This window comes from Lactuca saligna, chromosome 4 (assembly GCF_052625555.1).
Source record: "Lactuca saligna cultivar CGN05327 chromosome 4, ASM5262555v1, whole genome shotgun sequence".
Classification (NCBI taxonomy): Eukaryota; Viridiplantae; Streptophyta; class Magnoliopsida; order Asterales; family Asteraceae; genus Lactuca; species Lactuca saligna.
The window spans coordinates 212078880-212103280 of NC_136420.1; the positions used below are offsets into that span (position 1 = coordinate 212078880).

General features: G+C 36.1%; 1 protein-coding gene across 4 annotated transcripts; it reads left to right on the forward strand.

Annotated features, from left to right (window-relative positions):
• Positions 1 to 4241: 4241 nt before the first annotated feature.
• LOC145043314 (phosphatidate phosphatase PAH2-like) lies at positions 4242 to 12318 on the forward strand. 4 transcript variants are annotated; one of them, XM_078991928.1, is made up of 11 exons: positions 4242 to 6516; positions 7444 to 7691; positions 7779 to 7852; positions 8482 to 8566; positions 8808 to 8894; positions 9023 to 9095; positions 9913 to 9956; positions 10207 to 10335; positions 10430 to 10528; positions 11323 to 11401; positions 11734 to 12318. In XM_078991928.1, the coding sequence occupies exons 1-10, from the start codon at positions 5064 to 5066 to the stop codon at positions 11374 to 11376; spliced, it is 2346 nt and encodes a 781-aa protein (XP_078848054.1). In that variant the 5' UTR covers positions 4242 to 5063; the 3' UTR covers positions 11377 to 11401; positions 11734 to 12318. The 4 variants fall into 4 exon arrangements, with proteins under 4 accessions (XP_078848054.1, XP_078848055.1, XP_078848053.1 ...); XM_078991929.1 differs by having other exon boundaries at positions 11784 to 12318; XM_078991927.1 differs by lacking the exon at positions 11734 to 12318 and having other exon boundaries at positions 4242 to 4658; positions 4797 to 6516; positions 11323 to 11591.
• Positions 12319 to 24401: the final 12083 nt, after the last annotated feature.

The following is a 24401-nucleotide window of genomic DNA, read 5'->3' on the forward strand; positions in this document are numbered from 1 at the left end:
GGCCTAATGAGGCCCACTGTAACCTAAAAAGCCCAACCAATTGATTAATGGGTTAAGATTGGGTAGGAAACCCTAATTAGGGGTTAAAACCCTAATGGCATAAAACCCTAATTTGGGGGAAATGGTCGGGACACACACACACGAGAAATATTTAATAAACTTGAAATATTAAATAATAATTATTGGCAAGTTAATTTATGGCATAATGGACTTAATGGATTAAGTCCTTAGTAGGTTAAGTGACAAACATTTAATCCTAATTGTCATTTTATGCAGAACCCTAATTTCACTTGGGCTTTGTGTTGGGCCTTTTAATTGGGCTTTGGAAATTGGATTATTAATGTACCATTTAAGAATGATCATATAGACTAGAATATGTTGATAGGCTTTAAGGTAAGGTCCATATGAGGGGTTAGGCCCAATTTGGAAAATTGGGCCATAGATGGGTCATAGTTTGGGCCTTTATGATTATGTGATATTGGGCCGTGGGAATTAGATTGGAATAATGGGATGGGCCTTAAAGAAAGATCATGTAGAGGTCTGGGCCCAATTTGGAAAATTGGGCCATATGTTGGGCTTAAAGCCCATTATTTGACTTTTAGGATTTTGTAGTGTGAGTTGGACCTCGGGCTTGGAATCCATTTATTAATTGGGTGTTGTTGATGCTGACAGTTCGGGATCCTGTCAACCAGCAGCTGGAGTTTTATCTGCAGGACTTCAGCAATGTCAGGTGAGTTATCCTCACTATATCAATAGGGTCTAAGGCACCAAGGCCGGACCTTATGGATTATATTTGGTTATGGCATGATATGTTTATTGATTACATCCTGGTTATAGTACGTTGTTATGATCTGTATGATATGTGCTTGTTGTTGATTGATTATGAGTTATGAGTATGTTGGCACATGTATGCGTATGTTTGGGTTGAGGCGGTCCTGCTTTATGCTGAAGGCTAACGTACCTAGGGAGGTCCAAATAGGCTGAAGGCCTGCGAGGCGGTCCAGTCAGGCTGAAGGCTCATTATGCATATTGTTTGATAAGAATAGTGATATGTTAGTTCTACCTCCTGGTAGATAGGATGACACTATGCTTGTTAATCTGTTAGATCTGCATCCTGGTAGTTAGGATGAGGTTATGTTTATGCTTAGTGACCTGGTTAGGTCGGTGTCCTGGTTATAGGATGTTGATGTGCTATATGATCTATTAGATCAGTTTGATTGTTATATATGTATGCTAGTGTATGATATTTATGTTCACATGTTTTTTTGATTGGGGGTTGGGTTGAGGCGGTCCTGCTTTGTGTTGTAGGCCAACATACCCGGCGAGTGGTCCGGATAGACTGTAGGCCCTGCGAGGTGGTCTAGTCATGCCGAAGGTTCGGAAGCGGTCCAGATAGACTGTAGGCCCTGCAAGACGGTCTAGTCATGTTGAAGTCTCATGATGCATGCTGTCCCGTATTGGTTATATGATATGGTTATGTTGGTATGGTGTTGGTTTTTTGGGGTAACTCACTAAGCTCTCGAGCTTACAGTTTCAGTTTATTGTTTCAGGTACATCAGATGATCGTAGGAAGGCAAAGGCGTGATCGTATAACTCCTCATATTTTATGGTTTTATGAATTGATTCTGGGGATACTCTGATGTCTAAACTATTTTGAAAACAAATTTTAATAACTTTATGGTTTTAAAATGTATTAAAAAGTTTTTAATTTGGCATGAATTTTATGGGTGTTATAAAAACAAGTAGTATTCGAATCTTTGGGCTTGAAAGTTCCTAATCATGCTTATTGGGCCTTGGTGACCCATTAACATGACTTTAGGGCCCAATGATAATAACAAATGTTTATTGGGCCTCCTGTGACCCAATTTCATATTTAGGGGACCCTCAATGGCTTTAAAGTGCTATTGGGCCTCAGTGACCCATTAGCATTGCTAGTAAGGTCCAAATAAACCAAATGTGAAATGGGCCAACGTGTCCTTCGTATAGCCAATGGCCATAAACAATACGTGGGATTAACAGGACCTTGTGATCCTCTTCTCCTCGTTTATTAGGCTTACCTTAAATTCAGTAAACATATATAGGTTGTTAATCAATGGTAATCAAATTCATGTTGGATTCAGTGAGTAATAATGGGCGGTACCTCTATGGGTCGTTTGTAGTCTGTAGTTATAATCAAAGTCTCCTGGAGGGAGATCGAGAGTTTGTGTATAGATCTATATGAGGGTGACTCCCCCACACCTAAGCTGTTCGCTACAGTTAGACTCAGCCATTCTAGGGTGACAAAATCTTAAGATTAATTCCGGCGTTCGTTAGAATGCCAAGACAGATGAACTAGTCATTATCATGCATGGTTATAACAACTCACATAAACAAATCCAATACTATTCGAGTAATTAAGGAAAAATCATAATCATTCGTTGTGACGATATAACAATTTGAAATAATTATATTTTCTGATCGGAAAACATCAGGTTTTCGAGGAAATCAACACCATTCATTTGTACTTTTTAATAACTATAATGCAAAACTTCTCATTTATACACGCTTTGAAATCATTCATGCATAAAGATATGGATCTTCACACTTTGATATAAACAATGGTTTTTTTTTTTCAGAAAATATCGGATTTTCTGGGTTTTATAAACTACACAAAATATTTTCATAACAACCATGCTTATGAACTCACCAACATTCCATATGTTGATGTTTTTCAAAATAATTTGTATTCTCAGGTAACAGGTAAGCTGAGTATGTTAAGGTGTTATGCTTTTGAAAACTATCAAACAATTTATGCTATGGATATGTGATATTTAAAGAATATACTTGATGTGAACAATGTCAGTTGTTGATGCATGGTGATGTTTATGTTACGATTCATGTATATTCATTGTGATGATATTCAATTTAAGTCACACGAGCCCTCAGACGTTTCCGCCGTCCGGTTCGGGGGTGTGACACAAAATCAGCAGTCAACAGACTAAATAGGTATCTTAACATCAATCAGAAAAGGTATGCATGAATTCACTAGCTAACAAATCAAAGCAGTCAATGAGCAAGATAACAAAACAATTAGCTTAATAATCTCATAATCATTCTCAAAATGCAAATTTTGCATTAGATTCATCTTTCAATAAATATTTTGCACAACATTTCTTTCTCTATATAAAAATTTTTGTACAAAATTTCTCTATAAAAAAAGTTATGCACAACATTTCTCTTTCAAAAAAAACAAAAAAAAAAAACAAAAAAAAAAAAAAAAAAAAAAAAAAAACTGCCCAACAGATTTCTCTTTCAAATTCAGATACAACAAAAGACAAGCAGATGGAACAAAAAAAGCGAAACTTCAACAGCAGAAAATTGGAAATTAAACAACAACAAATCAAAACTTGAACAAGGATAAAATCATAACTTAAATAGAAAAATATCAGAACTTGAACAACACAAATGGTAACTTCAAGCAGATAAAACACAGTTGAGAAGAAGGAGAACCATAACCGATGAGAAGCAGCAAAATCGAAAATCAATAGGGGTGTAAGGCGCCAATCGCCGATTGGTGGGGCACATCTTTCATCGATTGCTGGGAAGAGAGAAAACGGGATTGAGGCGCTGGAAGCGCTAAAACTTGGAACATATTAGGGCAGAGGCTCTTTTGGAAATTATCTCTCCCTTTCTTAGTCAACAGATATCCATAATCTTTCTCACTCAACTCTATCTTACCGAGTCAGACATCCCATATTTTTTTTATCAAACAAGTTCAGCTGACCGAGTCAATCAAAAACGTTGACGGACTCGGTTAGATATATATTAAACGAGACCTTAGTGTCAAAATTGAAAAAATAAAAAATTTAGTGTCCTTATGATATTTTTTTTTTCAAATTTGACAAGTCATGTTGTATCATTAAAACTAACATTGTTATTATGCCACAAACAATATCATTGACCACTAAATGTTCAAAATTTTAACAAACCCAAAAACATAACGCCAAACTTGAAACAAAAAATAACATAATATCAAAATCAAAATTTTGTATATTTTATGCCATTTTCCTTAAAATAACCATTTAAAAATACGTTAGTTACTGTACGTATCAATATCTCAACACCGAAAAAAACCGAAATAAAAACATTGGACGTTTCCAAAAAAAAATAAAAAATAAAAATAAAAACATTGGATATTACACGATCAAATCAAATCATCGGCGTGTTAATTGACCATTATGTCCCCAACGCCCCGTCTCCACACCAACTCCAACCTCCATCATTAACTACAATCTGACTCTGTTTCCTACGATTCATCGACATTTTCAAAGAAAAAGAATCGAACGAGCAACCCGAATCGCAAAAATTAACCTTTACGCCTTCAACCTTTCGCTCTTCAACACGACCATAACTGGGTTTATTCCCTCCTGGCCCAGTATCTTGACTCAGCCCCTTGGAGCCCCATTTCCATTTTCATTCCTTATTATCTTAATTTTCATCCATAGATTTGTGGAATATAAGAAGAAGATGAAACAAGAATCGGGAAATACAAGGGATGTGAAGAAGGGGAGGGCTGTCATTTTCTATGACTGTGCCGAAAACCATCATCAATCCGTCATGGGTTTGTGGTACAATCGAATCCTCTGAAAAGAATATGCTTTTCCCCATTTGCCAACTGTGTAATAATTCAATCTATCTGATATTGCTTGTTCTTTATTTTATTTGAAAAAAACAAACAATCAATTCCGAATTGTCTACTTGTATCTAAATTTAGCAATTTTTCGTAGTCAAGCTTCCATCTTTGATTCCAATTACAGTTCGCTAGAGGCGCTTTTCTGGTTTTTAATTGAAACGTCTAGAGTTCGGAATCAGCTTCGCATTTCGTGTGGGGAATCAATATGGTATCCCCAAAATTTGATCTTATTTAGTTTGGTTGCCTACTGGTCGAGGAATTTGGACAATCGGGGTTTACTGGAAACAACTGTTTACAAGATTTCGCGTCTTGTTTCAAATCTCTTCAAATTGATGACGAGATTTTGGTGAAATTGGGCGTGTGAATCTTGACCCTTTCAATTTAGGGAAGCATGTATGCTGTAGGGAAATTAAGTAGCTATATCAGTCAAGGCGTTTACACTGTCTCAGGCCCCTTTCATCCCTTTGGTGGCGCTGTTGACATGGTTGTCGTTCAACAACAAGATGGTAGCTTGAAATCATCTCCTTGGTATGTTCGATTTGGGAAATTTCAAGGGGTTTTGAAAGCAAAAGAGCGAGTTGTTGACATTAATGTTAATGGGGTTGATGTGGGTTTCAATATGTATTTAGATCCAAGAGGGGAGGCTTACTTTCTCAGAGAGATTGATTCAGAGGAGGAAGTAGTAGAACCAGTTTCATCACATTCAGTTTCATCACATTCTCCCATGTGTGAAGAAATAGATGGGAAAAACCATGAAAAGATCACAGTCAAGTCGAAAAGTATGAATTATGATTATGATGATTCTAATTCGGTTGATGGTAAGGTTTTGGGTAGGAATAACTCTAAAAGGTCTAGGATTTTAGGGTTTGTTCTTGGGAGAAGATCGATGAATGAACACATTTTGTCAAAGGAAGAAAATGATTCAAATGTTGGTAGAATGACAATGGAGGGTGAGATTGCAGCCGATTTGTTGGAGATGAATTGGTCAACTAATTTCTCATCAAGAAATAACATGAACGATTGTAATAAAGAATCAAGAAAAGATAATGGGGAAATGGAAATCACTGGTGGAAGATTGGAAGGGAGTTTGGTTTTACATGAACAACACTTTGTAAATAAGCCAGAGACTTCCATTGTTGATAAAGAGATTCAAGAAGAAGAAAGTATTTCTAAAGAGTGTTCAAGAACTCGATTGGATGATGAAAATGGTGCAGAAATGGATTTAAGAAATGGTGAAGGACCTTTAAAGATTGTGACAAAAGTTGCATCTAATGAAGTAGGAGATGCTTCTGTAGTTGTTTCATGTAGTACATTTGAAGTAAATGAATCAAATGAAATTTCTCCACCATTGGAATCCGAATTCCAAGATGTTAATGGTGATTCCATTGTAATCCAAGAAGTATCCGAACAAATTGTGGAAGAACAATTTATCTTTAGTGATGTTGAAGATTCAAAACCGAGTTTCAACAACACCGAGCTAAAAGCCAATCCTCCACCAGTCAAAATCCATCAAGAACAATCGAAAGGTGAGAATAAAGGTGTGAAGGGGAACATTAAAAGGTATAGAAGTAATGTTGATATTCCTATGAATCGTGAAATTACAAAAGAGGAAATTGGAAGGAAAGCAAAATCACTTCCAAACATGTGGTCTCATTTTGATGATCCAATTCAAGATAATCATGAGGATTCACAATTTTATTCTCCTGTTAATAAATTTAGATCATCAAATTGGGATTTGGTTAGGGAAGATGCTTCAAGGATCATAAAAGCAAATTTAGAGAAAGAGTTATCACAAAATCCAGACACGTTGACAAAGGATCTTAAAGATGGTGACATTGCAAATGGTAAGAGATTGTTTCTTGCATTTTACGTTTAAATCAAGAAAATAGACTTTAGAATCACTTATTCGGTTACTCTACATATACATATGTTTTGATCATTGATATCAAGAACACCAGCAATTTCAATGCAATTTCATTGTTTTGTGTTGTATATTGTACTTTGAAAAATGGGTTAATCTCAAAAAAGACCTTATATTTTCTGTTTTTTTTTTTTTTTTTTGGATTAAACCTCAAATTTATTTTTTGCCTTAAAAGACATTGTATTTTTTTCATTTGTCCCGAAAAACCCTCAACTTTGTATTTTGTTTTCCGAAAAAACCCTCAACCTTCTAAATGCTTCCAAATAAACCCTCAACTTTTTTAGTTTTTCTCGAAAAAACCCACATTTTACAATTTTTTTTTGGAAAAAAACGACTGAAAGGGCCAGATCGGAAAAAATGAAAAAATACAAGGCCTTTTTCATGCAAAAAATAAATTTGAGGTTTCATCTGGAAAAAACAAAAAAATAAGGTCTTTTTTTGAGATTAACCCTTGAAAAATGTACCCAATTTTAGCAATGTTGTCATCCATATACAAAGGAATTTTCATAGTAGAATACTAAAATTGGGTGTTTTTTTTTTTTTCAAACTAAAACGTCTAGATAACAAATATATGTGAAATACATTGCTCTAATATTAAGTGTTGAAATGAAATTTAGGATCAATGATGATACAAAACTAGTGAGGACAAGATTGTAAAAAGGTCATACTTAATGTAGAAAGACTCATTTCTCTAACTTTCTCTATTAAGTCATTCTTTCTGTATTCCTTCAAAAAGGAAACACACACACACACGTATAGATTAAGTTTTGTTCACATCAAATCCATTAAGTAAAAAAGAAACAGAGTTTATTGTAGTCATCAAGATTTGAAGAGGAAATTGTATGTGTAGGTGGTGGAAGTTGGAGTCTATGGCCATTTAGAAGAATGGGAAGTAGAAACGTTTCTCCAAAAGAACAAATCACTAAAAAAGATTCAGATATTGACATTATACCTGATTCAGAAGCATCTACACCAAGTTCAAATAAGCATACAAGATCACTTACTCCAACATCTGAGCAATTAGCTTCTTTGAATTTATCAGAAGGGAAAAACACAGTAACCTTCACATTTTCAACATCGGTTTTAGGGCCTCAAAAGGTTAACAAAACTTCCTCTAATTTGTTTTTTTTTTTTTTTTTTTTTGTATCTTGTTTTTATAGCTTACTTGATGTATATGTGTCTCAGGTAGATGCTAGCATTTATTTGTGGAGGTGGGATACTCGTATTGTCATCTCAGATGTTGATGGAACAATTACAAAGTAAGATTTTTAATTTTTTTTAATTTTCTTGAAGATAAAGTTGGATGATTGTTGTGTGTTTAGTTTATATTTAGCCAATGATTAATTGTTATTATCACTTGTACATTGATATTTAAGAAAGAGTTGCTTTGTAGTTGATGGAAAAAAGTTAGCTAAGTACTCTGTTGTAACAAGCTTAAATAAGGTAAAATACCTAAGTTACCCCTCCACTAATAAGATTCTCGTTATTTTGCTAAGTTTCCCATATTACTCCTTTCTTTAAATTGTGAAATATTGGAGCATGATTGCCTCTTATAAAACCATATCAATATTTAAGGGGAAACTGCATAGAAAAGAATTGCAGTTTACTGAATCTTCTATGGTGTGTTTGAAAATGCATATAGTTTAGGGACTGTTTGGCAATTTTTATAAACTTGTGAACCTATCTTGCAAATTCATCCGAGTAATTCTTTGTTAGTCCTTATGTTTATAGCATCAATTTTAACATTTTTTTCATTTAAAGTGCTATGTCACTAACATTTATTCCAATTAAAGCTTTCCACTTTAACAAATCTGAAACACTTAAAATCATATATGTACACACAACAACCATGGAATTAAATAATAAAACATGTGCTTCTTTCTTACAGATCTGATGTTCTTGGACAATTTATGCCCTTGGTTGGAAGAGATTGGTCTCATATTGGTGTAACACATCTATTTTCAGGGATTAAGGTTTGTTGTAAAAATTAAAAATTGCAATATTTTGACTATTATATGTTCTAATGATGACAAATAAGAAGGACCAAAATTAATACCATTAAGTTGTTTTTTTTTTTCTATATTAAGTAAAGAAGAACAACCCATACATAGCTTAAGGATTAAGTTCTGTTTCCATTAAGTTAAAAAGAAACATCACTTTTTTTTTTTTTTTTTTTTTTCATATATGAATTGTTTTCTTGATTGCATGTTGTAGGAAAATGGATATCAAATGCTTTATTTAAGTGCTCGAGCAATTTCTCAGGCATCCATCACTAGACAATTTTTGTTCAATCTAAAGCAGGTATAATGAAGTTTAACAGTTTTAATTTTATCTTTCTCTTTCAAAAAAAAAAACATTTTTAATTTTATCCTTCTTGTATTGTATAAAAGGTGACTTTTTGTTGCTAATTTATAAAAGTTAATTTGTAGGATGGAAAGGCTTTGCCAGATGGGCCTGTTGTTATTTCTCCTGATGGACTTTTTCCTTCTCTTTTTCGTGAAGGTAATGTTTTAAAATATTATTTTGTAAAGGGGTGGAAAGTGCCATTGTGTAAAGTAGGGGGTGGAAAGTGCTAACATAGGAAAGTCTAGGGACAAAACATGTCAATATAGAAAAGTCTTGTGGCCAAAAGATAAAATAGAAAAAATCTTGTTGCAAAAATGTGAAAACACAAAAACTATACTTGTGGCCAAAATCTAAAATGGAAAAATGTGTGGCAAAAATGAGAAACATTAAAAGTTTACTATTCCTAAGCCAATTTGTTTATATATATATATATATATATATATATATATATATATATATATATATATATATATATATATATATATATATATATATATATATATATATATATTGCTTATAAGGAGTTTAATTCATAAGCACTTATTGACTTAATTAAGTAGATTTGGCTTGAATTAGGGAGTTTTTGACAAGTTATTTTCTCATTACATGTATACGCATAATTTGCCAAACATTAAAAAGAAATTATCATCTTATCATGTTTTGATACTGTGTAAAGCTAATCCAATACTTTTTTAAAACTTCGTTTTGACACCAGATAAGCTAAAAAGCATAAGTTGTTTTAAATAAACAAATCCCAAATGCTTGTTTATTAAACCATTGTATTGAAATTTGGGATCAATTTTTATAATGTCAATACTTTTGGTTAAAAAGTAAATAGATTGACTAGTGTGCCCATGTGGGATGTTACTTTTTAGTCTCATAAGTGCATTTTTTTTCCAAAATTACTTTACTACCCTTTTGCAGTGTGGCCATATGAATGGGTATTTAAAATTACTTTACTACCCTTTTGCAGTTATAAGAAGAGCTCCACACGAATTCAAAATTGCTTGCTTGGAGGTGAGTATGTATATATAAACAAAGAAATTCGACACATAATTTCGGAAATAGTTTGACTATTTGCCAAATGTCTAAAATACCCTTTAATAACGACAAAGATGGAAGAAGCTTGTGAAAGTAAATTAAATATTTGTGACGTTAAGTTTCATACAAACGGATTTTCATGGGACAAAAGGAGTTGTGTTTCTTCATTAATGGTTCATATTAAATGACGAAAATGACCCTCATAGCTATTGTTTCGGATCCTCAGGATATCAAGGCATGTTTTCCATCTGATAGGAATCCATTCTATGCTGGCTTTGGAAACCGAGATACAGACGAATTTAGTTATGTCAAAGTTGGAATACCAAAGGGCAAAATCTTCATAATCAATCCTAAGGTTACATGAATAAATTAATAGTTATGTTCTTAGCGTTTGTTAAATTCAACAATCATAGTTAAAAATTTTGTTTTTGTTTTTTTGGGTTTTATAGGGAGAGGTTGTAGTGAACCGATGCATCGACTCAAAATCATATGCTTCACTTCATGCTCTTGTCAATGGCATTTTCCCTCCAATATCCGTGCATGAAGAGGTTTGAATTTCTACAACTTGTCTTTATGATTCACCCTATTGTTGAGTTTATTTTTGACTTAATGAACCTAATGGGTTAACTACTTAATCTATAAAATCATACATGGTTCTTTCCTTTTGACTTGATTTAGAAAGAATGAGTTTAAGGGGTTAAGCCAAAAAACCTGGCTTAATGTATAAAGGAACTAACCCTTTACGTATTTGTCCTTTTTCTTTTTCGAGGGTGTTTGGGATTCCATTTAAAAACAACTTATTGATTTATTGGCTTTTTGAAAAGTCAATAAGTCAAAAAGAAGTGTTTGGCAAAATATGACTTATAACTTTTTAATAAGTTGAGGTTTCTAACTTTTCAGAACTCATTATAACTTTTTGCGTTGTAAAAGACAATATTACCCTAAAATACCACTTAAAACATGTATAAGCTAAGACAAACACTTTTCAAAAAACAACTTTTTGACTTGTTAACTTTTCCTACGATAAAAGCTAATCCAAACGTTTTTTTTTTAAAACTCCTTTTCCCACCACCATAAGTCAATAAGTCCTTTTTTGCCTAAAAGTCCTCTCAAGTTAAAATTCATAACTAATGTTAAACTATTCTTTTTGGAATGTAAGGGTAAAATGGTCATTTAATCTCATACATACAATTTATTTGGTACTAAAAAGAAACAAACTTTATGTATACAACACTTTATCCAGACAAGCATCATTACCCATAAAAGACTTCAAAGAAAGAAACCCTAAATTTATGATACGTTTTCTTTAGCAATATTTAATCGATTATATGTTTGTTTGCAGGAGGATTATAACTCATGGAACTTCTGGAAACTTCCACCTCCAAACATGGAGTGACTTGACATAAGATGTTCACAAGAATGTAATTACACACTTCCTTTTTCCACTTCACTAGAATCACACACAAATAGAATCATTCAAATTAGAAGAAACACATCGAACCCGAAATTGTCACCACTATTCAAAAAGTCCTTTCTTTCGTGTAGGCAGACATTGGAATTATTTCCATTTATATAAATTTCAAAAACACAAATAACAAATACGTTTCACAACTCTTCTTATTTACGAAAAAAAAGAACAAGAGATTGTTTACAAGTGTGCATAATCATCATCATCATCATCATCATCATCATCATGCATGGCTCATTTTGGTATGATTCTGATACCCAACTCCTTATGTGCAAACTGGATTAGATTCTCAATCTCACATTCATCAACGAATCCATTCCCATTTCTATCAGCAGATCTGATTCCAGCCTCCCCTTTCCAACCGGAAAACCACCCTCCGGTGGCTTTAACAAGCTGCCTGAGCTCGGCTTTGCTGATTCTGCCATCTTTATCAGTGTCAAACCTCATCAACCATCTCTTGAATTCTTTGATTGTGAGTTCTCGTGCTCCATCATCATCAGAATGGTTCATTGAAGTTGTCTTGAATGCCATGTTTGACTTCTTGGAAGAATGTTGATGAGAGTTGTGATGGAGTCTGATGTAAATTTATAGTAAGATAATGGAATCCTTGATATGTTAAAACTATTCTTCCACTTTGTTTCTTTCTCTTTGCAACCACTGAATCTTTTAATGGAGGAAAAGCTTGACCTTTGAAAAGGTTTAAAGGAAGAAGGCAAGTGCAATGCACCTTCTTAAACTATGGGAGTTGGTTATTGTATTAAGCTTTTTTTAGGCAGGATCTATCTAGGCATATATGATTATTTATCACACTTTAGGGAAACTTATTTTTATTTTTTAAAAAGGTTACAAATGTATATGTTAATTTGAATGAGTTGATGATGTAAGGGTAAGGCTATGCGATATGGGCTTTAAAGTCCGTTGTGTTATGGTTATATGTAGGTATGCACAAACTGGTTTTTTTATGAACCGGACCGGTTCAGAAAACCGGTTCGGTTCTGGTCAACGTAGTCAAAACCGGTTCACTCGGAAACTGGTTCGGTTCCAAACCGGTCCAGCCCCACAAAAATCCGAACATATGTAAACTGGTTCGGTTCCAAACCGGTTTGGTTTGGTTCAAAAACAGGTTCAAAAACCGGTTCGGTGCATATAAGGGTTTTTATTTTATTTTTTGTTTTTAGGCTAATAAGTGTAAAATAGTTTGTTTTTTTTTTTTTTTTTTTTTTTTTTTTTTTTTTTTTTTTTGTATTGCTTTTGATTGTGTTTAACCATAAAAAACAAATTAGGCTTCATAGTAGGTTTTTGAGGGTTGAATGAATTGGGAAGACATAAAGCCTTATGGTAATACACACACATACTACATATACACGTTCATATGCGAAAAGGTTTTTTTCATTTGTTTCTTGTTTAATAATATGTATTAACATTTTTTTGGTTTTAAATTTGATGTTTGTGTATATGTACAAAAACATAATGTGTTTACAAAATTGTTCAACTTGAATCAACATATTTTTTGGAGTAATTTTCAATCTTTTTTTCATTTTTTTAATTTTTTTATATTGGAAATTCATAATATTTACTTCAAACATAAAAACACAAAACATCCAAATTGTCAAACTAATACATCTTCAAATATAAAACATTGTTGTTGTCGTAGGTTTCATTCCAAGTCCGTAGTCATTGTAATTATTCGTCATCCGTTATGTCGTTGCGTAATTATCTCTTATACTCGATCTCTTCTACGATGAGTGGCACTAACATTTCCATCGCTACTTCTTCCTCATGAACTTGCGCTTCGACATGCAATGATGTGCCTTCTAGTACTTCAACGTCTTGTATCCGTTCCATGCCATCAAGATAGCATTTCAAGCAAATGCACACTTCCACAGACAAAATGGTTAGTTTTGTTCTTTTTGATGATATTATCCTGCCACTAACAGAAAAAATCAATTTCGAAGCTACCGTAGAAGCTTGGGAGCTTAGTAGATCACGGGCCATAGCGGTTAGAATTGAAAATTGAGTTTCATTTCCTTTCCACCAAACCAAAATATCAAAAATTTCAAACTCTTAAATACTCATTTTCATTCCTCAAAGTATTATAAAGCCTAATTGTTTCGTTATTTTGGTGAGAAGTGGATCGGGATGCCCCCGTATTTTGCATCATGTCATGAATGCTTGTTGAACCATATTTTGTTAAATAAACTTCAAACAAATTTTGAAAAACTTTATTAAATTTTGAAACTTCCTTTGATGTATAATCCATGTCATCATCCAATAAACCCAAATTGTAACAAATATTTTCAATTAAAGTCTCAACCCCCCAACATTTAGAACCGGATTCAAAGCGGCGAGACAAGTAATAATGGGAGACAATTCTTGAAAATATTTTTTTTTGAACTTTGCTTTCATCAGTTTCATCATATTAGCAAACATTGTGATCCTCATTTCAAACTCATTTATTTTCGCACACATTAAAAAATTTTGGTTTACACCTAAACAACTTGTAGGATAATAAACCTCCGATAAAAAAGTAGTTGCTTTTTTAAAAATATCAAGTATGTTCGTGACAAGTTTGATAGTATCCCAACTTGATTCCAGATAAGCCGTAACCTTATTATGGTCCGCAAGGTTGTCATGGAACATTTTTAAAGTATCTTTTTGACGTAAGGCATATTCAAACATTTTGCAAGTGGAGGTCCATCAGGTATCATTTTCCCAATTTGGACCTAAAAAGAGGGCATTTGCATCGACACAAAATTTCATATAATTATGATATTGAGTGTTACTAGAACTAAAAATATCTTTTAGCATGTCTTTGAAATTATCTTTTATAGTTTCAATGCTAGTTAGTCCATCTTGCACAACCAAATTAATGATATGTACAATACATCGACTATGAAAAAAAAAACACCATCACAAATTGGTTTATATTTTAGTTTTAGTTGTCCAACTGCGACAGTGTTGTTTGAAGCATTATCAAAAGATATAGAAAAAATCTTTACTTTAAGTTTATAAGTTTTGATCACACAATCTAAAATTTTAAATAAATTTCTACCGGTGTGCGGGTACTCAAACAATTCAAACGTAGTCGTACGCTTCGTCATTACCTAATTAGTTGGATTAATCCAATGAACGGTAAAACAAAGGTACGCATCCGTTGAACCGTGAGGAGCCGTTCAAACATCACAAGTTAAATTCACACCGGTTTCTAAAGATTAAAATCCTAAAATAAATTCATTTTTTGCAAGTTTCCACATTTCAATACAATCACGTCTAATAGAAGTACAACTCACATGGCAATATCATGGTAGGAGAGTATCTTGGATGAGTAAAGTCAATCATTTATTGTCGAAGTGGTCAAAAGGCAAGCATTCTTGAATCACGAACTTCGCCATCCTATCCCGAACTTTTAGCCAAATCGTAACTCCACAATATTGCCTCATTTGCCATTGTTGTTTGATTATGTCCCGACCCAAATTTCACCGCGGGGCATCTTTTGGTCATATGAGTTTTCAATGTCGAATTCCCATCTTCATTAAAAAAAGCACCACATTTCTTGCATCGTGCTTTTTTTATACCGTTCGACATTACACACAAATCATAGTTGCACCAAATAGCCGGATTTCTATTTGTTTCTTTGATGCTAACAACGGTAAGATTGTTTGATGAATCTCCAACACCAACGGAAGCCGAATCCATTGTTTGAATTAAGAGCGTTTTTGAAATAAGAGAGTTTTTTTGAGGTTTGGTTAAGGTAAAGTTGAGACCTAAACATCTAATACACACACACACACACACACACACACACACATATATATATATATATATATATATATATATATATATATATATATATATATATATATATATATACTATAAGGAATGGTTAATATGGTAAAAAAGGAGCCAAAATCGGGTCTTCAACAACCTCAAATGGCTATATAGCTGTTACGAAAAGACAAAAAAACGGTAATACTCGAAAACTGGTTCACCAACGGTAATAATCGCAAACCGGTCAAAACCGGTTTAGCAAACCAGTTTAGAAAAAACCAGTTCCAAACCGGTCTTAAGGGTACAAAATGCGAATTGGTCCAGTCCGGTGGTTCGGTTCACCATCGATTTGGTTCTTTCGTGAACCAGTTCAGGGCTAAACCGGTTTTCGGTTCAGCGACTGGTTCGGTTCCTGAATCGGTTTTTTTGCACATGCCTAGTTATATGGCCTCCATGTGGTGTTGAGGCTTGTTTCCCTCTCAATTGAAAGTAAAAATATAATGTGATTTCTATTTTCTCATATTTTTATTGGTAAAATACAAAATAAAAATATTTCTTCTTTTTATAGCATTATATGTTTTTGCAATGTATCAAGTTATAGCAATTAGGGATAAGCATTTGGACATCTGAACAGGGTCGAGAACCAGACCTGCACTTGATAAACCTCAATAGGTCCAATCCAAGGTCCACCAATTTCTGCCAAACTAGTCCGGTTTCGGTCGAGTTCATTCCAAATACCCACCCTTACAATCATAATAGATAAATTAACTTTCAGTAGGGTTTCAATGAGTTGAACCATATGTATATAAAGTTGGACTGGTTTAATACGTACAAGAAACGAAGAACCCAGATTTGGACTTACCTCAACACATGCCTCACACACAGGTTCGGTTTAAGTTCCAACAATTTGTGCCAAACCAACCCGATCCAAATGCTCACCCTTAGCGACAACAACATACCCCATTAATGCCATGGGATAGTTTACAGCCCAAACTCCAAAAGTTTGCCGTGAACTCTTTATTAGGGTGCATTGGGTGGATTTGCTACTTCAAGACCCGAGATGGTACTTCCTTTCCTTCGTTTGTTTAAAGAATAAACACTAAAAACACTCAAACAGACTTTTAATTTGGCTAACAATTATTAGAAATGTAATTGACTTTTATTGAAGTGATTGAATTTAGAGTTTGTCCGAATGAAGATTTCGGGTTGTCACATCATCCCCCCCGTTAAAGGGAATGTCGTCCCGAAATTAAAGTTTAAGGAAATACAATAGTTACAAAACTAAGCAAATAGATGAGGATATTTCAATTTCATTTGATCCTCGCGCTCCCATGTGAATTCCAGTCCTCGCTTGGCATTCCAGCGAACCTTCACAATCGGGATATGGCTTTGTTTCGTCTACTTGACCTCACGGTCCATGATCTCTACAGGTTCTTCCATGAAGTGGAGGCTGTCATTGATCTTGATCTCGTCGAGTGGGATTAAAAGAGTCTCGTCAGATATACACTTTTTCAAGTTTGAGACGTGGAATGTAGAATGTACGTTACTAATTTCGTTGGGTAGATTGAGTTTGTAAGCCACAGGGCCGATTCTAGCGAGAATCTCGAAAGGCCCTATGTATCTTGGATTGAGCTTCGCACGCTTTCCGAAGTGTATCAAGCCTTTCCAGGGTGAGACTTTCAAAAGGACTCGGTCTCCCATCTGGAATTCCAAAGGTTTCCTTCGCTTGTCAGCATAGATTTTCTGTCGGTATCTAGAGGCTTTCAATCGTTCACGAATCTGAACGATCTTCTCCATCGTTTCCCGAATGATTTCTGGACCTGTGAGAGTGTTGTCGGGTACTCATCCTTTAGCTAACTGGGTGTCACCCACCTAAGCCCAACACAGAGGGGATCTGCATTTCCGGCCATAGAGGGCTTCGAATGTAGCAGCCTTGATGATCGTGTGATAACTGTTATTGTAGGATAATTCGACAAGGGATAAGTGAGTATACCATACCTTTCCAAAGCCGATCACACTGGCTGTCAACATATCTTCCAGTGTTTGGATGGTTCTCTCACTTTGTCCGTCGGTCTGAGGATGGTAGGCTGTACTCATGTCCAACCTCGTTCCTAGGGAACTTTGTAATGACTACCAGAACCTCGAAGTGAACCTACTATCTCTATCGGAGATAATGGTAATAGGAACACCATGCAGTCGTACGATTTCCCTAATGTATGTTCTCGTAAGCTTCTCCATTTGTCAGTTTCTTTGATAGGTAGGAAGTGTGCAGACTTGGTCAATCTATCGACGATGGCCCATATGGTATCAAGTCCACTCGTTGTCTTGGGCAACTTGGTTATGAAATCCACAGTGATCCGCTCCCACTTCCATTTTGGTATCACTAGTTGTTGCAGAAGACCAGAGGCTTTCTGGTATTCAACCTTAACCTTTGCGCAAGTAAGGCATTTACTCACGAAGGTACCAATCTCTGATTTCATGTTAGGCCACCAGTATAACTTTTTAAGATCTAGATACATCTTATCTAAACCTGGGTGGACGGAATACTGAGTGTTGTGCGCCTCGGTCATGACCAAGTTTCGGAACCCACCGTGTTTCGGTGTCTAGATCCGGTCCATGAAATATAAGGCTCTGCCACCCTTGGCTTCTAAGTTCTTATCCATTCCTCTAAGGGATTCACCCGTCACGTTTTCAGGTTTCAAGGCTTCAAGTTGAGCCTCCTGAATTTGTGTAGACAAGTGTGAATGGATAGTCATTGTCAACGATTTGACCTTTTGACTAGAATATTCTTTCTGACTTAGGGCGTCTGCTACTACGTTGGCTTTACTCGGATGATAACAAATCTCACATTCATAGTCATTGAGTAGCTCGACCCACCGTCGTTGTCTCATGTTGAGCTCCTTCTGATCGAATATGTGTTGTAAGCTCTTGTGGTCTGTAAAGATCATGCTCTTTGTACCATACAGGTAGTGTCTCCAGATCTTCAGGGAAAACAAAACTGCCCCTAGCTCAAGATCGTGTGTGGTGTAGTTGAATTTGTGTGTCTTCAGCTGTCTCGAGGCATAGGCGATGACTTTACCTCGTTGCATCAAAACTGTCACACCCCAAAACCATGAACTGCGGAAACGTTCAGGGGTGGAGGACGTCATGTACAGTATCACAACAGTGTAAAATAGTAACAAGCAACAACATCATCCATTGCATTATAAGTAAAGTTTTAATACATATGTGTATTCTTTCATTGTAATAAGACACCAAAAATATATAATCAAAATAAAAGATGAGTCTTGTCAGCTCCGTGTTCTCAAAACCTGGCCACCGTACCTGTCTACTGATGACCTGAGAATATGAGTTATTTTGAAAGAGAGTATCAGCTTTAAAGCTGGTGAATTCATAAGTATTTAAGTGTCATTGTCTTGCTTTGATAAACTGTTATGAATGTCATGTAAAACCTTTAAGTAAGACAGTTGATAGAAATATGAAAAACCCTAAGAAATCCCTTATTTCCTACTAGTATGAAATGTAGTCTTCTACTAAGACCCGGATGTTTTGTTGTGACAATGTAGTCTTCTACCAAGACCCGAATGTTTTGTTGTGACAATGTAGTCTTCTACCAAGACCCGAATGTTTTGTTGTGATAATGTAGTCTTCTACCAAGACCCGAATGTTTTGTAAGTAAAATGATAGTTTTTCCTTCTTTTTGACTACTACAAACAGTAATTGGTCTAACTCATCGTTTATGTGAATATATCACAAAATAAAGTAAATAGGAAAAATATAACCATGTAACTATTATCCCTGGATACCAGGACTAACACGCCATCACAGTAAGCGATATGAATAACCTAATGAACATCCGAAGATTGTCTAATTGTCCTCTATAGCAGCAGCAGGTTGGAGGAAGGGTTAGTCCCGTAGCCGACTCCTAATATAAGTGGTAACCTAATGATCATCTGAAGATTTTCATCTCATCCTATGTTGCAACACCATGATGGAGGAATGGTTAGTTCCGATATCAATCTATCTATTATAAGTGATAACCTTAGACATCTGTGGATGTTCATCACCCAGTGGTGCTAACAGCTGGGTTCCGGAATGGTTAGTCCCGTCTAGACATCCCGTCGAACAGGGATAGGCAGGAAAATTTACACAAAAGGTACGAATAAATCTTCCTTATAACTCTAGGTACAAGTATCCAGGTAAGTAAATACAGGATAATGCATCCATGTAACAGTACTCATGTATGGTATTCATGTATCATGTAAGCATATGTAAACGTACTCATGTATCATGTAATCATATGTAAATGTACTCATGTATGAGGTAATGTATTGGTAGTGACTCATGAATGAACTGACTCTGGTGTGATTCCTTGTAATAGGAATAAAGTTTTGTTTCTTTTAAGTTCTAACTATCCCTATGATAATTAACTGAAAGGCAATTGTTTGTTCAAGAAGGTAAATGTAATGGTTTTGCAAGGTATCTAAGAGTTTTGAATAATAATTAAGAGTAACTTGATGTCATGTTAATAAGTATTTCAAAACTAATACTTTTGTTATCAAGGTATTTTAAGATGGAAACCATTTCATGCATCACATTTTGTAGTATGTGAAATCTGCTGGATGAAAACACAGTTATAAAATACATATGAGTGTTTTAATAACATGTTGTTTTCTACTTGTATCCCCCCATTAAAGCATTTAAAAACATTTAAAATATTCATTTAGGGGTATGAACTCACCTGAAGATGGTGGTTTGGATGAACTGAACGATGTAGGATTGTTAGGTGTCAAGTGAAGACTTGTTCACACTCAATGATCCTAGTTAACATATAATCACACATATATGTATTCAATTAGACTTTAAGCCACTAATTGATAAAGTTAAGACATCCTAAGGTATGTAAAACACCTTATATAAGTGCTACAGGCCATAAGGATTGCATCTAAGTGCTAAAGGACCTTGCTATGGTGTTTGGGGTTCAAGGGTAAAAATCCCTTGGAGTTTACGGTCTAAAGGCCTTTACCCTAGGAGTTTACGACAGTAAACTATAGATTTTACGGTCTAAACTCTAGTCTTAATGTCCAAGTGTTGTTTCATGGTTTAGCAAGCCTTTTGAAGCAATTCTACTAAGTGGTTTAGCCTTTGGAATGGACTCGGGCCACAAAACACCCTCTTTGAGGAGTTTACGGCCTAATGTAATTTTACTTTGGATTTACTACCGTAAACCCTTATGGAGAAGTGTATTGCCATGTTTTCAAGTCCCTAACACAAGTAGGTAAATGTATGTGCTAGTTTCTAAGCCTAAGGAAGGAAAAATGACCAACTTATACATACTTTAGGGTGTTTACAGCTTTGGGAGATCCCCAAAGCGTAAATACCTATATTTGTTGGTTTTAGATGTTTTTCAAGGCTTAGACACATCCAAGGAAGGTTTAATCCATTCAAGGAATGCTTAAACATCAAACTAGGGCTTAGTTTTGAGGCTTAGACACACTTTGGTGTCATTTATGGTGTTTACGGCCCAAGCATCTCCTTGGACCGTGAACACCTCAAGCCTTGTGTTCTTGACACATTTTCTTGGTGCTAACTTGTAATACTATCTCAATAAGACTCAAGGATTGATGTACTTACAATAAGGAAGCTTGAAGTATGCTAAAAGTCCAAGAACACTTAGTGTGTGTTCTTGGTGTTTTTGGAAATCTAATTTAAAACACAAAAGTGAATGGATGAATAGATGCAAAAACACTAGATTAAGTGTTTAATCAACTTGGAATGGATAGAACACTTACAAGTTTGAAGATTTTGAATTGTTTCTAGTTTGCTACTTGAGAGGTTTTCTTGAGTTTACTCTTTTGGATAAATGGGGAGTAAACTCATATTGACTAGACTTAAGGAGTAAACTCATGGATAAGCATGAGTTTCCGGATTTTGGTATGACTTCTCGACTAAAACGAAATAGTTTGGCCGAGAGTTTCTAAGACGCGAGGTGTTTGCGGTTTTTAAAATTTAAAACCCGAGACGACACTTTCTTTCACCCGTTCGTTTAAAAATAATATTAAAATAATCAAACGAACTTTATATTTCTTAAAATAAGAAATAATGATATTAATTTATGATACGAAGTGGTTAACTTCTAGGGTTTAACCGAATGAAAATTTCGGGTTGTCACATCATCCCCCTGTTAAAGGGAATTTCGTCCCGAAATTAATGTCTAAGCAATTAAAGTATTTACAGGCAACTAAGGAAAAAGATGAGGATATTTCCGTTTCATCTGATCCTCTCGTTCCCAAGTGAGTTCAGGTCACCGTTTTGCGTTCCAGCGAACCTTCACTATTGGGATACGACTTTGTTTCGTTTGCTTGACTTCTCAGTCCAAGATTTCTACGGGTTCCTCCACGAAGTTGAGGCTCTCGTTGATCTCGATCTCATCGAGTGGAATAACAAGAGTCTCATCGGATAGATACTTTTTCAAGTTCGACACGTGGAAGGTAGGATGTACATTACTGAATTCACGCGGTAGATTGAGTTTGTAAGCTATAGGGCCGATTCTCGCGAGAATCTCGAAAGGCCCTATGTATCTTGGATTGAGCTTCCCATGCTTTCCAAAGCGTATTAAGCCCTTCCAGGGTGAGACCTTCAGTAGGACTCGGTCGCCCACCTGGAATTCCAACGGTTTCCTTCGCTTGTCAGCGTAGCTTTTCTGTCGGTCTCTAGAGGCTTTCAATCATTCACGAATTTAAACGATCTTCTCTGTCGTTTCCCGAGTGATCTCCGGACCCGTGAGAGTGCTTTCAAGAACTCATCCCTTAGCTAACTGGGTATCACCCACCTCAGCCCAGCACAGAGGGGATATGCACTTTCGGCCATAGAGGGCCTCGAATGGAGCTGCCTTAATGCTCGTGTGATAACTGTTGTTGTAGGAAAATTCGACGAGGGGTAAATGGGTATCCCAAGCTTTCCCAAAGTCAATCACACAGGCGCACAACATATTTTCTAAGGTTTGGGTAGTTCTCTCACTTTGCCCATCGGTCTGTGGATGGTAGGCCATACTCATGTCCAGCCTAGTTCCTAGGGAACTTTGTAATGACTGCCAGAACCTCGAAGTGAATCTACTATCTCTGTCCGAGATAATAGATAAGGGAACACCATGCAGTCTTACAATCTCCCTAATGTAAGTTCTTGGAAGTTTCTCCATCTTGTCTGTTTCTTTGATTGGCAAGAAGTGTGCAGACTTGGTCAGTCTATCGATGATGACCCATATGGAATCAAGTCCACCCGTCATCTTGGGCAACTTGGTTATGAAGTCCATAGTGATCCGCTCCCACTTCCATTCTGGTATCTCTGGTTTCTGTAGAAGACCGGAGGGTTTATGGTATTCGACCTTGACCTTTGCGTAAGTAAGGCATTTACTCACAAAGGTAGCAATATCTGCTTTCATGTTAGGCCACCAGTATAACTTTTTAAGATCCAGATACATCTTATCTGAACCTGGGTGGACGGAATAACGTGTGTTGTGAGCTTCCGTCATGACCAAGTCCCTGAAGCCACCGTGTTTCGGTGTCCAGATCCGATCCATGAGGTATAAGGCTCCGCCACCCTTGACTTCCAAGTGCTTATCCATCCCTCTAAGGGATTCACCTGCCACGTTTTCAGGTTTCAAAGCATCGAGCCGAGCCTCCTTAATTTGCGTGGACAAGTGTGAATGGATAGTTAGAGTCAAAGATTTGACTCTACGACCAGTATATTCTTTCCGACTCAGGGCGTCGTCTACTACATTGGCTTTACCCGGATGATAAAGAATTTCGCACTCGTAATCACCGAGTAGCTCTACCCACCGTCGTTGTCTCATGTTGAGCTCTTTCTTGTCGAAGATGTGTTGTAGACTCTTGTGGTCTGTAAAGATCGTGCTTTGTGTACCATACAGGTAGTGTCTCCAGATCTTTAGAGCAAATACAACTGCTCCTAGTTCAAGATCATGGGTGGTGTAGTTAACCTCATGTGTCTTCGGCTGTCTCAAGGCATAGGCTATGACTTTACCTCGCTGCATCAGAACACATCCGAGTCATTGATCGGATGCATCACAATAGACAATGAAGTCTTCTATCCCTTCGGGGAGGGACAGTATTGGTGCGGTGCACAAGGCTCATTTGAGCGTTTGGAACGCTCTTTCATGTTTCTCTTCCCAATCAAAGGCCACGCCTTTATGGGTCAGGGTTGTTAGAGGTTTCTCTATGCTGGAGAAGTTATGAATGAACCTGCGATAGTAGCCAACGTGACCTAGAAATTGATGAATTTCTGTAGGTGTCTTCGGTGCTGACCAGTTCTCAATGACCTTGATTTTGGAAGGGTCCACGTGTATTCCTTCTTCGCTAACAACATGGCCCAAAAATTCGACTTGTCGGATCCAAAATTCGCACTTAGAGAACTTCCCATAGAGCTTCTCCGCTTGCAATGTTTCTAAGATTCTACGGAGATGTTGACTATGTTCATCCTTACTTCGAGAGTAGATGAGTATGTCATCAATGAAGACGATGATGAACTGATCCAAGTAAGGACGACACACCCTATTCATCAGATCCATAAATACGGCGGATGCGTTTGTTAATTCGAACGACATAACCACAAACTCGTAGTGTCCATAACGAGTTCGAAAGGCTGTCTTGGGAACATCCTCCTTTAACACTCATAGTTGGTGATATCCGGATCGCAGATCTATCTTCGAGAAGTAGTTGGCTCCTTGAAGTTGATCAAATAAATCGTCAATTTGGGGCAAGGGATAACGATTTTTAATGGTAAGTTTATTGAGTTCTATGTAGTCGATGCACATGCGAAACGATCCATCTTTCTTCTTGACGAACAAGACCGGTGCTCCCCATGGTGATAAGCTTGGCCTAATGAATCCCTTCTTGAGAAGTTCGTTAAGTTGACTGGATAGTTCGTGCATCTCGGCCGGTGCCAGACGATAAGGAGATTTGGCTACTGGGGTAGCTCCTGGCACTAAGTCGATTCTGAACTCGACTTGGCGTTGCGGTGGTAAACCGGGAAGTTCTTCTGGGAAGATGTCGGGAAAGTCGCGTACTTCGGGGATTTTCTGAATGTCTTTCATTTCTTAACTCGTATCGACGACGTGTGCGAGGAATGCATGATATTCCTTTCGCAAGCACTTCTGGGCTTGAATGCAC